The 13,536-nt window shown below is 42.3% G+C and overlaps 1 protein-coding gene across 4 annotated transcripts in view; it reads left to right on the forward strand.

The window, feature by feature from the left end:
* Positions 1–13,019, forward strand: part of Vldlr (very low density lipoprotein receptor) — a 34,798-nt gene extending 21,779 nt beyond the window's left edge. Inside the window, exons 4-19 of one of the 4 annotated variants that reach the window (XM_051146291.1) lie at positions 34–156; positions 1,805–2,176; positions 2,262–2,384; positions 2,473–2,595; positions 3,172–3,291; positions 3,395–3,520; positions 3,970–4,141; positions 4,737–4,955; positions 6,384–6,502; positions 7,055–7,194; positions 7,473–7,614; positions 8,838–8,984; positions 9,842–9,925; positions 10,258–10,338; positions 11,101–11,270; positions 12,406–13,019. In XM_051146291.1, the coding sequence (XP_051002248.1) occupies positions 34–156; positions 1,805–2,176; positions 2,262–2,384; positions 2,473–2,595; positions 3,172–3,291; positions 3,395–3,520; positions 3,970–4,141; positions 4,737–4,955; positions 6,384–6,502; positions 7,055–7,194; positions 7,473–7,614; positions 8,838–8,984; positions 9,842–9,925; positions 10,258–10,338; positions 11,101–11,270; positions 12,406–12,441 (2,297 nt within the window). In that variant the 3' untranslated portion in view covers positions 12,442–13,019. The remainder of the gene's footprint in view (positions 1–33; positions 157–1,804; positions 2,177–2,261; positions 2,385–2,472; positions 2,596–3,171; positions 3,292–3,394; positions 3,521–3,969; positions 4,142–4,736; positions 4,956–6,383; positions 6,503–7,054; positions 7,195–7,472; positions 7,615–8,837; positions 8,985–9,841; positions 9,926–10,257; positions 10,339–11,100; positions 11,271–12,405) is intronic. The other 3 variants (XM_051146288.1, XM_051146290.1, XM_051146292.1) reach the window with 3 other exon arrangements.
* The last annotated feature ends 517 nt before the right edge of the window (positions 13,020–13,536 follow it).

Consider the following 13,536-nt stretch of genomic DNA (forward strand, 5'->3'; position numbering starts at 1 on the left):
GGAGGCTCTTTTGAGACTGTATGTCGTCAACAGATATGAGAACGTGCCGCATAAATGAAATCAGCTGTGGCGCCCATTCTACTCAGTGTATCCCAGTGTCCTGGAGATGTGATGGTGAAAATGATTGTGACAATGGAGAAGATGAAGAAAGCTGTGGTAAGAAGACCAGTGTGCAGTGGCGTACCCCACAGACCCTTTTCCTAAAGAAAGGTGAACAAGAGATGCTAACGTAAGCCCGAAGACGCAGTGCCACCTACTCACTTTTCAGTGGCTTCACTGCCTGCTCAATATTTGTCCTTCCTGACTGCCATAAAACTATGAAAGGCCTTTTCCTGGTAATTGGCCATTGCCTGGTGTGTCTTCCAGGCAAGTAGAAGCAAGCAGAGAACCCATCTTGGTGCTTATATTCAGCATTTAGCATTGTAAGGTAGTATCAGTGTGGGCATTTACCTTTTATGACAGTAATTCATGGGCCTTCCTTACATTGGCTCAATGAAACTATGTGATGGGGCCAGTGGACACACCCATAGGCTTAGTTAGGTTAGTGTCTTGGAATAATGTATTTGAGTATGAGACAAACGTTTCCACCAACTGGAATTTATGGTTGAGTTAGCATAGAAGCATGATCTAGTATGTTGCCAGCAAAAACTTAAGGCCTACCCAACCTCTGTGTCCTCTTATGATTGCTGTCTCTGAATGCTAGCACTGTTTCCCATTCTTCCATGCTTATATTCTTGGAAAGTCTAGAACGAAGTGTTCCATTGTTAACGGTGAGGTCCTGGGGAAAATCTGTAGGTTGAACAAACATTGCTCTGCATCTTCTTTCAAGCTAACCACCCTCATGACACTTGTAGAATCTGACTCTGATGAGCTTGACTTCAGGCTTCAGTAGCATCCAAGGGAGAGCAGGGTCCTTGCAGGTCAAACACTGTGAGTCACTTCATGAGGACAATACCACTGCACCTAGTCCAATGAGTTTCATGTTCAGTCATAGAACTGAGCTTCATACATTGCCATGGTGAGCCCTGGAGCTGCCAAGCATTTCCCTTACAAATCTACACTGTGCTTCCCAAGAGAGTCGTGGTCTCCTGTCCAATTACCATCAAATTGTGACCTTGGTATGTCTGGCAGGAATTTAATCAAAATCTAAGCTAGCTACCTTGTCATCAGTAGCATGCAGGGTTGCTAGTCTGTGATTCTGGCCCTAGCAATGACTTCTTTAAAAAAAAAAAAAAAAAAAAAAAAAACGGAGAATTATTAAGATGGTAATCTTAATGCTTATTTTAAGGACCCAAAAGAAAGGAGCCATGTAGAGTCTTCTTTGGTTTGTTTCCTTTTGGACTGTGCCTTAATACCCATTATACATTGCCCATGTGGCTGATGCATAGTCTCAGCTAGTGATGTGATTTGGGCTGATATGCAATAGGTATATAACTATACCTATAGGTCTAGGTATAACTCTGCCTTCCAAAATGAAATACCCAATACCAGCTTAAGCCATTGAGCGCTATCCCTTTAAGTGTCAGTTGTGGGTCTCATCTCAAATTAGTTTCTAGCCTTCTACTTTTTTCTTGGTCCTTTGTTTCTGCTCTTATATATAGTATGGCTGCGTCTTATTTTATACTGTGGAATTGTCTTGTCATATTTCAGAAACTCATTCTCAATATAAGAGCATTATATCTTTTAAATTAGAGAGCTAAAATTAATTATCAAAGATCAATTTTATTTGATTTATGATGAGAGTCTTGTATTTTTTTCTAAAAGATGCTGATGCGCTTTCAATGGGGCGTCTTCCCTCTAACAGGCAACATAACATGTAATGCTGACGAGTTCACTTGCTCCAGTGGCCGCTGCGTCTCCAGGAACTTTGTGTGCAATGGCCAGGATGACTGTGATGATGGCAGTGATGAACTGGACTGTGCACCACCAACCTGTGGTACCCATGAGTTCCAGTGCAGCACGTCTTCCTGCATCCCCCTCAGCTGGGTGTGTGATGACGACGCAGACTGCTCTGACCAGTCAGATGAGTCTCTTGAACAATGTGGCCGTCTGCCAGTGATGCATACCAAATGTCCTGCCAGTGAGATCCAGTGTGGCTCTGGAGAGTGCATTCACAAAAAATGGCGATGTGATGGAGACCCTGACTGCAAGGATGGCAGTGATGAGGTCAACTGCCGTAAGTAACTTTTCACTTCTCTTCCATGTGCCAGCTAGGGAACTATTTGGCTGGTTTCATCCCATTGTGTTACCTCCTTTCCTAGCTTCTCGGACCTGCAGACCTGACCAGTTTGAATGTGAAGATGGTAGCTGCATCCATGGCAGCAGGCAATGCAATGGCATCCGAGACTGTGTTGATGGCTCTGATGAAGTCAACTGCAAAAATGGTGAGGTTCTCTCTGTTGCGTGCCATTAGGCCAGTGGTTGCTCCTGTCGGACCAAAGTGGAACGTCTCTCCTGTGTTTGGTTTTACAGCCAATCAGTGCTTGGGTCCTGGAAAGTTCAAGTGCAGAAGTGGGGAATGCATAGACATCAGCAAAGTATGCGACCAGGAGCAGGACTGCAGAGATTGGAGTGACGAGCCCCTTAAAGAATGTCGTAAGTGAGGGGACTTGCTTGAGGCCAAAGTGGGAGATTGCATTCAGCCCTTTGGAGCCAATGCTGTTTGGACCCTGCGTAGTGCCCTGCTGAGCTCAGAATGAACTAAAATTTAATACTTAAGCTTAAAGATAAAGTGTTATGAAATGGGAACTCTAGCCAGTGACAAACTCAAGAGTTTAGGATCTCTTAAGATAACTAAGGATAATAGAAAAGCTTGAGCAGACCCTGCGGAACTAAGTGGTAGCCTCCCATTCAGCCTGGAATGTGTATCTACAAAACAAATAATCAAATCTTAGAAAAGCCACCACCAATAGCCAGAGATTAAATAGAAATAAGACAACTACCTATCAATTGAGAATAAGTTGACATGTTAGTTTGGGTTCTTCTGGGTTACAAAAGAGAAAACAAAAATGGACACATGAAGTTGGGAGGGAGCCATGTGTGACATCTTCAGAGGGTTGGCTCAGGTAAGGGGTGGAAGTCTAAAAGGATAAATCTAACATACTAAAAAAAACACAGCAACAACAACAACAAGCTATTAGTTGACCCTGCTACCTTTTTTTTTCCCCCCAGATATCAATGAGTGCTTGGTTAATAACGGTGGCTGTTCCCATATCTGCAAAGACCTAGTTATAGGTTATGAATGTGACTGTGCAGCTGGGTTTGAACTGATAGATAGGAAAACCTGCGGAGGTGAGTTGAAACAAAGAGTGTGGCCTCCAGGGGACGTGGGAAAGAGCAACAAGCATCTAGTAAGGCACAGGGACAGCAAGACTAACTCTAATTTCCCTCCTAGATATCGATGAATGCCAAAACCCGGGGATCTGCAGTCAAATCTGTATCAACTTAAAAGGCGGTTATAAGTGTGAATGCAGTCGTGGCTATCAAATGGATCTTGCCACTGGCGTGTGCAAGGCAGTAGGTAAATGGGCTTGGGCGGCTGAGTCAATGATTCTAAGAAGTAACAGCTGGTGACTGCAGCAGCCAACCTACACATAAAGCCATACCCCAGAGCAATGCTACCAAAGTCCTAGTGCAGCGGGAATAGCTGAAAGTAGACCATCTTTCCATGCATCTGCCTTGGTACTTCCTTTTTCTTAGAATGCTATGAATATTTGCCATATTGCTTCCTTTCTGCTTCTGAAACAGCACAATTCAAACAAGTAACTTGTTTATCAGCTGCCGTGCTGTAACACCAAGACTGCCTTCCTCAATAGGGTAGACATACTTACAGGTCCCAGGGCTTGGGACCCCTGGCTGGGTACTGCTGAGATGCTCAGCAGTAGTTTTCTAAGTGGTCCTCTGGGGAGGAGGTGACTTAGAAGATCTTGCCTTATAGCAAAACTAAACCAGGGTGGCTTATATCTTAAGGGAAAGAGCCAAGTCTGATCTTCACTAATCGAAGAGACATCAGGAAGATCGGACTAGAGAGGAAGGAATACATCCAACTTGTAGAACAACTAAGAAACACCGTGGCCCTTGACGCTGACATTGCAGCTCAGAAGCTATTTTGGGCTGATCTAAGCCAAAAGGCCATCTTCAGGTAACTCTCCCTTGTGTTCCTGACATCTGGCCATCTAAGTCGCTGTCATTGGGACTGTGCAAACGATTGGGGTAGAGGGTGGGTCTTTTCTCATCTCTAGCTCTAGTCTATGACCTAGTTAGCTGGAGGTATTGAATCTTGCACTGGCTTTTAAGCTATTACCATTAGCTACTACTTAGGAGAGAATTGTTGTTCATGACATAAAAGGTGAACTATGCCTACAGATGACATCTGAATTCATCATATTTTCTCCCCGTTTATAATTGTGAACTGTCTTCTCTTGCTGCACATAGAAATGATGGTAGCAGCCTTTCCTCAGTGCGAACTGTAGACCTGGGATAATGGCTGCTGAGTCAAATGCTGCTCTTCCAATTTTGTTGGGCTTGTATCTAGAATTCATATCCACACCTAGATAAGCTATAGTGTTACTAACTTTTCATCCCCGAGCAGCATGGCTGAATAATTTCAGGGTGAGCTATGGGGTTCCCAGAGACCTTTCTGAGTAAAGTCCTTGAACATTTTATAAGCAGAAAATTCATTCTCCAGGGTCCAATGGTGACAATGTTTAAATTTCTTGTGACCTATTCTGTTTCAGTGCCTCAATTGATGACAAGGTTGGTAGACATTTTAAAATGATCGACAATGTCTATAATCCTGCAGCCATTGCTGTTGATTGGGTGTACAAGACCATCTACTGGACTGATGCGGCTTCTAAGACTATTTCAGTAGCTACCCTAGATGGAGCCAAGAGGAAATTCCTGTTTAACTCTGACTTGCGAGAGCCCGCCTCCATAGCTGTGGACCCATTGTCTGGGTTTGTATCCTGTGTTTTCCTTCACATGGTCTTTTGGGTGCTAGACACATAGGTCAGTAGCTTTTCTCATAAAATGTTGATAAAGAGCTTTTCTCATAAAGACCTCACTTATCCTAAGAGTGCCCAGGAACAGAATCATATGGTTCAAGACATCAATGACAGTGTTCATGGCCCAGCCCTCCCACTTTCCCCCTACCCCTCTAGCTAATTCTCTTTCTTCTCTTATCTCTCTGTCTCTCTCTGTTTGTCTCTCCCTGTCTGCCTCTCTGTCTCCCCACACCACCCCCCTCTCTCTCACACACACAAATAATTTATATGTCTTCATAAAATTTAGGCTCTACAAATAGGAGACAAGATGTGATTTTTGCTATTGGTGTCTTTCTTCACTTGATATGATAACCTCCAGTAGCCTCCATTTCCCTGAAAAATGGCATAATTTCCTTCTTCTCTATGGCTAAATATAATTCCATTGTGCACATGATAAACTTGAGTGAAAATATCTTCTTCAAACTAATCACAATACATAATGAATATATATGCTACTAAAAAAAAGTTATGAATGACAAAATATGGAGCAGCCCTTGTGTGTGATGGGCTCTGCCAACCTCACTCCTTACCCAGCTGCTTGGTGGCATTGGTGAGGCTTTAGAGTTTATGCATTACATAAACATACAAAAGTATGTTTGCGTCCTTTGCCTACCTAGCTTCTGCACAAATTGTGTATGTGTGTGTGTGTGTGTGTGTGTGTGTGTGTGTGTGTGTGTGTGTGCATGTGTGTGTATGAGAAATCAGAATGCTTTGCTGGGTTAGTTAGTTAGTTCTGGGTGGTCATATCTAAGACTTGCAGGAAATATTAGGATTTGCATAACTCTGTCCCCCTCGAGGCTTCTATCTAAAAATGCAAATTGTGTAAAAGTTCAATTGAAATAAACAGACCCTCGCCAGGAGGTGGTGGTGCATGCCTATAATCTGAGCATTTGGGAGGCAGGTGGATCTCTGAGAATTCGAGGCCAGCCTGGTCTACAAAGCCAGTCCAGGACAGTTAAGGCTACACAGAGATCCTGTGCCTTTAGAAAGGAAATGGACAACCTTGTGACTTTGAGTTGATACTTATAGATCAGATCAACACAGACTAATATGGCTGTAACTTGGAAATATATTATTGTGTCCTATAGTCCTGAGGAGTGGGTGTAGAGCCTCACACATGGTGGGCCAAATGATCTACCACTGAGCTCTGCCTCCAACCCTTGGGAATTCCAACTGTTAAATTTAGTTTACTCAAGACATAATTAGAGCCATAAGCATCAGCGTTTATCTCAAGAGCCTCAATCTCAAGAGTTCTCTGCTCACTCTTTAAGCTTTTGTTTTAAGTTACAATTTTATTACTTCTAAGACATTAAGGCATATTTCTGATTGAACTCTTCCCAGCTTTGTTTACTGGTCAGACTGGGGGGAACCAGCTAAAATAGAAAAAGCAGGAATGAATGGATTTGACAGGCATCCACTGGTGACAGAGGACATCCAATGGCCTAATGGAATTACACTTGGTATGTATGTCCTGCCCCTCACTCACTAGTTAACTGCCTTCATAGTGTTTAAATGTATAGTCTTTGTGAGTTTGAGATGACTCTTCTAGTTCCAGCTATAGCAGAAACTTTGGTGGTCTTAAATTATGGGTACCTGTACGGCTGGCTTGTCATCTAGTTGGACTACTATGCAATGGAAACTCAGTGGATCTTGGATCTTTGGGGTTCTCATGTGGAACACTACAGGCCTGGGTACCTTTGCCTTTCCTGAGTGGTGACTTTAACTGTTTCATTTTGAATTATCTGGGAAGAAGTACAAAATACAAGCGTTCTCTTTTCTTTCTTTCTTTCTTTCTTTTTTAACACTTTCTATAATGTAACATATCCTGAGTCATTGAAATCCCATTGCCCCCCACAGAGGGAATGCAGACACATGTTCTGTTGGTGATTTGACAAGTATTAGGGTGTCCCCATTAAGACCCCCTGAGAGAGAAGATCACGGATTACTTGGGTATTTTCAATAGAAGCCAGAGTAGCAACAGTTCATATAATGTCAACTCTTTTCCTGCCTAGACCTTGTGAAAAGCCGCCTCTACTGGCTGGATTCCAAGTTGCACATGCTGTCTAGTGTGGACTTGAATGGTCAAGATCGTAGGATAGTGCTCAAGTCTCTAGAGTTCCTAGCTCATCCTCTTGCACTCACAATATTTGAGGTAAGACATATGCCTCATATCTAAGTGGACAGTTTTCGAACAGGTGTGTGGGAAGAGGAGGGAGCAGAAGACAACTGAAAAACTTTTACCTAAAGCCTGGTATACATTAGACACTAAATCCTCAAGAGAATTTCAAGAGGCCTGAACTTGCCTCACTTTCCGTTTGTGCTCAGTGTTCCAGAGGATTGTTCAGTGACCTTTTCCCATTAAATGGTGAAAATTTTAGATCTTCTGTCAGTCTTGGGTGTATATGTTAATTGCAGGGGTTCTGTTTTTAGGATCGTGTCTACTGGATAGATGGGGAAAACGAAGCAGTATATGGTGCCAATAAATTCACTGGGACAGAGCTGGCTACTTTAGTCAACAACCTCAATGATGCCCAAGACATCATTGTCTACCATGAACTTATCCAGCCATCAGGTACCACAAAAAAACCCACTCCTTAATGACCATGCAACAGGAGTACTATGATCCAAAACCTACCACCTACTGGCTCCTTAGCAACTCAACTTCCTGTAAAATGGAACCTTTGTCCTCTTGAGCCCTAGGCCAAACTCCACACCTGATGCCTGATAACTCATTCCAGCCACCTTAAAGACATGGCTTTAGATCAGCTCTTAGCTCCTTCTAACCCTCAGTGGCATAGCTTTCATTTTGATATTCTGGACCTTCCTTGCTAAGCCTGTTGTACCAGCTTCCATGGTAGCCTTCAGGCCACAGATACATCTAATGATTAGTTTTCTAGGTTTACTGTAGCAAAATACTATAATGTGAGTGCCTTAAACAATAGAAAGGTACTCTATCAGAATTTTGAAAACTAAAAGTCCAAAGTCAATGTGCTGGTGAGTTAGTTCCTTTTGGGACTTGGGCTGTATCTCAGACCCTCTTGTAGGCTTGAGGATGGTCATTTCCCCCAGTGTCTATTCACACCTTCTTTTCATACATGCTATGCCCACATTTCATCTTCTGCAAAGGACACTGGACACGGGGTTAAGACCCACCCTAATGGCCTGATCTTAACTTGATCACCTCTGTCAAAACAATATCTACAAATAAAGTCACATTCTAAGATATTGGCAGTTAGGACTTCAGTGGGCAAATTTTTACACAGGGACACAACTTAGTTTGTAACACCTATTCTCTCCCATGGCACATCTTATATTGAGTATTTAGCAAATTATCAGTTGTGTCTAGACATGTTTTATCCTTCCCAGAACACCAGCCCATCTATCTAATTACACACACACACACACACACACACACACACACACACACACACACACCTGTGGCTGAGTTCCCTTCTGCTTTGTAGGAGTAAGTCAAAATAAAGCCTCCCCCCCCTCTGACTCTTCACTCTAAGCTTTGTACAAAGCGTGTGAGGCAGGCCTGGCCTCTCACCTCCCTTCACACGTGCCTATGGAAGCCATGACTCTTACTCTACTTCTAAGACGCCTCTGATTCTGGTATCTTTAGAGTGTGCTTCCAGTGTATTGATGGATACCCATTCAACACCAATACCCCTTTTTCATCAGTGATAGCTTCCCTTGAAGGACTGAGAGGGTGGACAACCTTAAACTCCATAGAGACTATAGATGGCTAACACCGCAATGCCCATTTTAAAGAACATTTTTTTCTCTGACTAGGTAAAAATTGGTGTGAAGAAGATATGGAGAATGGAGGGTGTGAATACCTCTGCCTCCCAGCACCACAGATTAATGATCACTCTCCGAAATATACCTGTTCCTGTCCCAATGGGTACAATCTCGAGGAAAATGGACGAGGGTGTCAAAGTAAGGCTTCCCACATTTCAACCACAAGCAAGACCTAGAACTATCACTATAAGACACCAGCCGCAATGTGCTCAGATTCCAGAGACTCTGTTGTAGCTCACCTTTGAAATCGGCTTCAGAATAGGTGACTAAGCATTACGGTGGCATGGCGGGCATTCTATCAGTACTCGGGGCCTGACCTGTGACCCATTTCAACATCAGATGAGTTTATAAGGGACCCAAGTGTCAATGCACTACATGCTAATTTGTACCCATTGCTCTATAAAACACCTAAGCTAGCCTATTTTTAACTAATTAGAATCTTCCATTGAGGGCAGAACAAATATACTGAAGGCACTAGAGGAAGGAGGCCATGGTTGCAGAACATTTACTGGCTTCAGTAAATGACACAAGTTTAAAATCACAGATAGTCTGGACTCGAAATTTAATATTTTATTCTCAGCTTTTGATTAAGCAGTGAACTGAACTTGCTGGTTGTAAGGCACTCACATAGTGCTGACAATGGTTGCAAGACCACCTGGTGTACACTGCACAGCAGAGAATTCTTGAGCACGTTTGTGGTTGTTTCAGGAGCTTGGAGTTTTGTTGAGAGAGAATCCATGTGTTTGTGAATCATTCTGAGTTGTCAAATTCTACATACTGACCGCCCGGCCCAGCATTTCCTGTTTCCGGGTTTTTGCACAAAGCTGACTATTTCTCTCTAGTTAGATACGTCTATCTTACAAGTTAATTCTGCAGTGGGTTGTCTCTTTTACCTGGAGTTAAAATAACCTTTCAACATGACTTCTCTGGACTATGCAACCGGCCAAAATTCAGGAACCTTGGCCTTAACCAGGTTCTTGGTTTTTATAATCCAGGTACTTCAACTCCTGTGACTTACAGTGAGACAAAAGATACCAACACAACAGACATTCTACGAACTAGTGGACTGGTTCCTGGAGGTATTGGGTCCAGTACTGCAACTGTTAATCTCAACTAACTGCCGCTTACTTAATGCAGCCTTTAACTACTGGTTCTGCCCCGACTGGCTACTTGTGCCTAAAGTACAAAGACATAGAATCTGCATATCCTGGATTCCTGTGACTTATTTAAACTTGTTGGTGAAATGGCCATATAACTCAAATAATTCTAAGCCAAAGATCTTCTGGTAGAGAATTATAGTCCATATTAGAGATCAATATTAGGTAAAAGGTAGGAGGATCTCTACCTAACGAGTAGATTTCTAAGTCTTAATTAAAAAATTTTCAGACTGATTCCTTGTATGTCCTTGTAGGAATCAATGTGACCACAGCAGTATCAGAGGTCAGTGTTCCCCCAAAAGGGACTTCAGCTGCCTGGGCTGTCCTTCCTCTCTGTAAGTAAATTTGTTTCTCATATGGATCTTATGGACGGTCTTAGTTAATGGGCAGCCGCCTTCCTATGGTTTTTTCTGCTGTCATAACACATGAGATGCTGAATTGCGTTCACTTCCTTGCCTCCCTGGTACCTACTCTTCAATGTTATCTTTCACATAACAATGGACACTGGTGAATATGCATCACTTGCCTAAAGGGTCTTGTTGTGTGTGTTGAGCTTGTGAGTCTTGCTTATCCCTACTGAGAAGAAGTCCCTTTGATAAGAGTTTTGTTCTAGTCCCATTTGTTGTATATAATGATTCCCAAAGAAGAGGTGAGCAAAGAATCAAATGTTTTTTGAAAAAGCTGTAGAATTCAGGAAGGGTAAATTAAAAATAGTTAAAGATTTTCAAACTCAGGAGCAAGGATCTCTAAAGCCACTTTCAGGGCACTTTGCTTTAATGGCCTCAATTGACCTGGCTTACTGGTTGACCTAACACACTAGGGCCACTTGACTTGCACTCCAAAGGCTTCTGTGATTTTCCTTCTGTTGGCCCTAGGGTTAGGTCTCGGGACTCTACACTTCCCTGGGTGCACTTCCCCCCAATGCAAAGATTCACACAACCAGTGGGTTGAACTTACTTCAAAATGTTGTCTCACCTGTATTTCAACTTCTAGTTACCCAAGCTCCCTAAGCCATGGAACTTTTGTTAGTGTCAATTACCATGGATCCATGAACATTAGACTTCATTTAGTTGTCTCTCTTTTTTTTTTTTTTTCAGTGCTCTTAGTGATGGCAGCAGTAGGTGGCTACTTGATGTGGCGGAATTGGCAACATAAAAACATGAAAAGCATGAACTTTGACAATCCTGTGTACTTGAAGACCACTGAAGAGGACCTATCAATAGACATTGGTAGACACAGCGCTTCTGTAGGACACACATACCCAGCAGTAAGTGTGCTTTGGCTGTATTCACTGTGGCTTGACATGAGTCTCTTCAAAGGAAACAAGAGCCACTCGCTCTGGATACCTGGTCTGGGAAGGATCACTGAGTACCTGGACACTTTATCCACTGACTCCATGTTAGAAGCTAATGTCTGCCCCACTAGAAGGGTCAGTTAACAAGCATGACATTCACAGAAGAAGGAAACTGAGCCCTGACATTATTTTAGATTATAGAAATGACATGTAAATAGCAGTATGAACCAACTAGCTTCTTTTTAAACTTAAGTTCCTTGCATACTGGACAGGTAAAGGCAAACCAGTTTGGACAGATAAGGATTGTGTAGAGTGAGCTGGTTGAAAGTCAACAGCTTGAGTAAGATTCAATTAGCCGAAGTACTAAATGCTTTCCTTGAGGAGGTGCTCCTGCCCACCCAGGAGAGCCAGCTTTCTGCAGGAGCAACAACAGCAATTAATTGTTGTTTTCCCCCTAAAAACCCAAGCACATATTTGGCCTCTACTTCAGAACCAGGCTGAATGAAATATGATGAACAGGAACAGTCCCTTGCAAGCTTTTGGTAGAACATGGAACCCTGCTAAGCTCACATTTTATGTCTTTTCACATTTGTCTTTAGGATTTACAATTCTTAAACAGAATCAGTCACGCTGGTTTTGTTCTGTGTTTTTCCCTACCATGTAGGTACAGGTTAAGTATCCCTTATTTGAAATACCTGGTGCAAGAAGTGTTTGGGATTGGGGATATTTTAACAGGGTGAGGGGAAGGTGGATTTTGGAGTTTTTGCATACATGCAAAGTTTAAACACAAAATCCATTTGTTTTACTATTCTTAAATGCTTTGCCTAAGATATTTTACACAATATGTTAATGTGTATTTGTTTTTAGCACAACCGATAACATAAGGTAAAGTGTGGAATTTCCTAGGTGCAGTGTCAAGGTGATACTCAGAAGACTTCAAATTTAGGAGCCCTTTGAGTTTTAGATTTTCAGGCTGGGGACACGAATACAACTTGTGTATCTGACCTCCAACTCTGTCCTCGAATGGCCAGCTCAAAAACCAAGTCTACATCATGGAGTTGTAATAGTGCGTGATATCAAGCTCAACAGAACCTTTTCTTCTCTGCAGATATCAGTCGTAAGCACAGATGACGACCTGGCTTGACATCTGAACAAGTCTTGACCTGTGAGGTCTAACCCAGTAACACCGACTCTGGAATGGTAACCAAGCCAGGGCTGAAGTCTCTTTTCTTCCTCCCACCTGGAAGAACACCAAGATATTTTTTTCGTGGGTCAAGTTTGTGTACTTGACCATTTTTATATTACTTTTGTAAATATTCTTGGCCACATTCTACTTCAGCTTTGGATGTGGTTACCAAGTATCTGTAACCCTTGAATCTCTAGACAGTATTGCCATCTCTGGCCAAATATGCACTTTCCTAGAAAGCCATATTCCAGCAACGAACCTTGTGCTATAGTGACTCCCACCTGTACATACACTGTATAGGCCCCCTGTACATATCCCAGAGAACAATCACTATTCTTAAGCACTTTGAAGATATTTCTATGTAAATTATTGTAAACTTTTTCAATGGTTGGGACAATGGCAATAGGATAAAACGGGTTACTAAGATGAAATTGCCAAAAAAGAAATTTGTAAACTAATTTTGTACGTATGAATGAAATCTTTGACCTCCATGGAGGTTTGCAAAGACTGACTTCAAACTACTGTACATTTTTTTTTCAAGTGCTAAAAAAATTAAACCAAGCAGCTTAACCATGGTTCTGATTATTCCTGTAAGATGAGCTTCTGGGAACAGTAGCACCAAATGTTCTAGACATCTAAGCTATAGTTCTTGATATTATATAACTAAGTCCATAACCGGGCTAGTATCTTTTACAACCAAGAACTAACTAAAGGGTTAGGTACCATGTAGTATTTGTTGCCCCAAACCTATAACCTCCCCATCCTTCTCTCCTTCCTTCCTTCTTTTCTTCCTTTGTTGGCCTCAAAAGCTTGCAATGCTCCTGCCTCAGCCTCCCCACTTCTAGGATTACATGCCTGCACCACTACACCCAGCCCATGTATATTTTAATCTTATAAAAGACACTGTCTTCCTAGAATTCCTTTTTGCTAACAGAAGATTTATTTTTCTTATTTTTTTTTTTTCACAACGATCTAGAAACACGTGTCCCCATGCATTCTCAGGCTTTGTTGTTCATGTTCTGTCACTATTTGTAGGTCAAAGACAAGTGCCTT

This window comes from Acomys russatus, chromosome 5, assembly GCF_903995435.1.
Source record: "Acomys russatus chromosome 5, mAcoRus1.1, whole genome shotgun sequence".
NCBI lineage: Eukaryota > Metazoa > Chordata > Mammalia > Rodentia > Muridae > Acomys > Acomys russatus.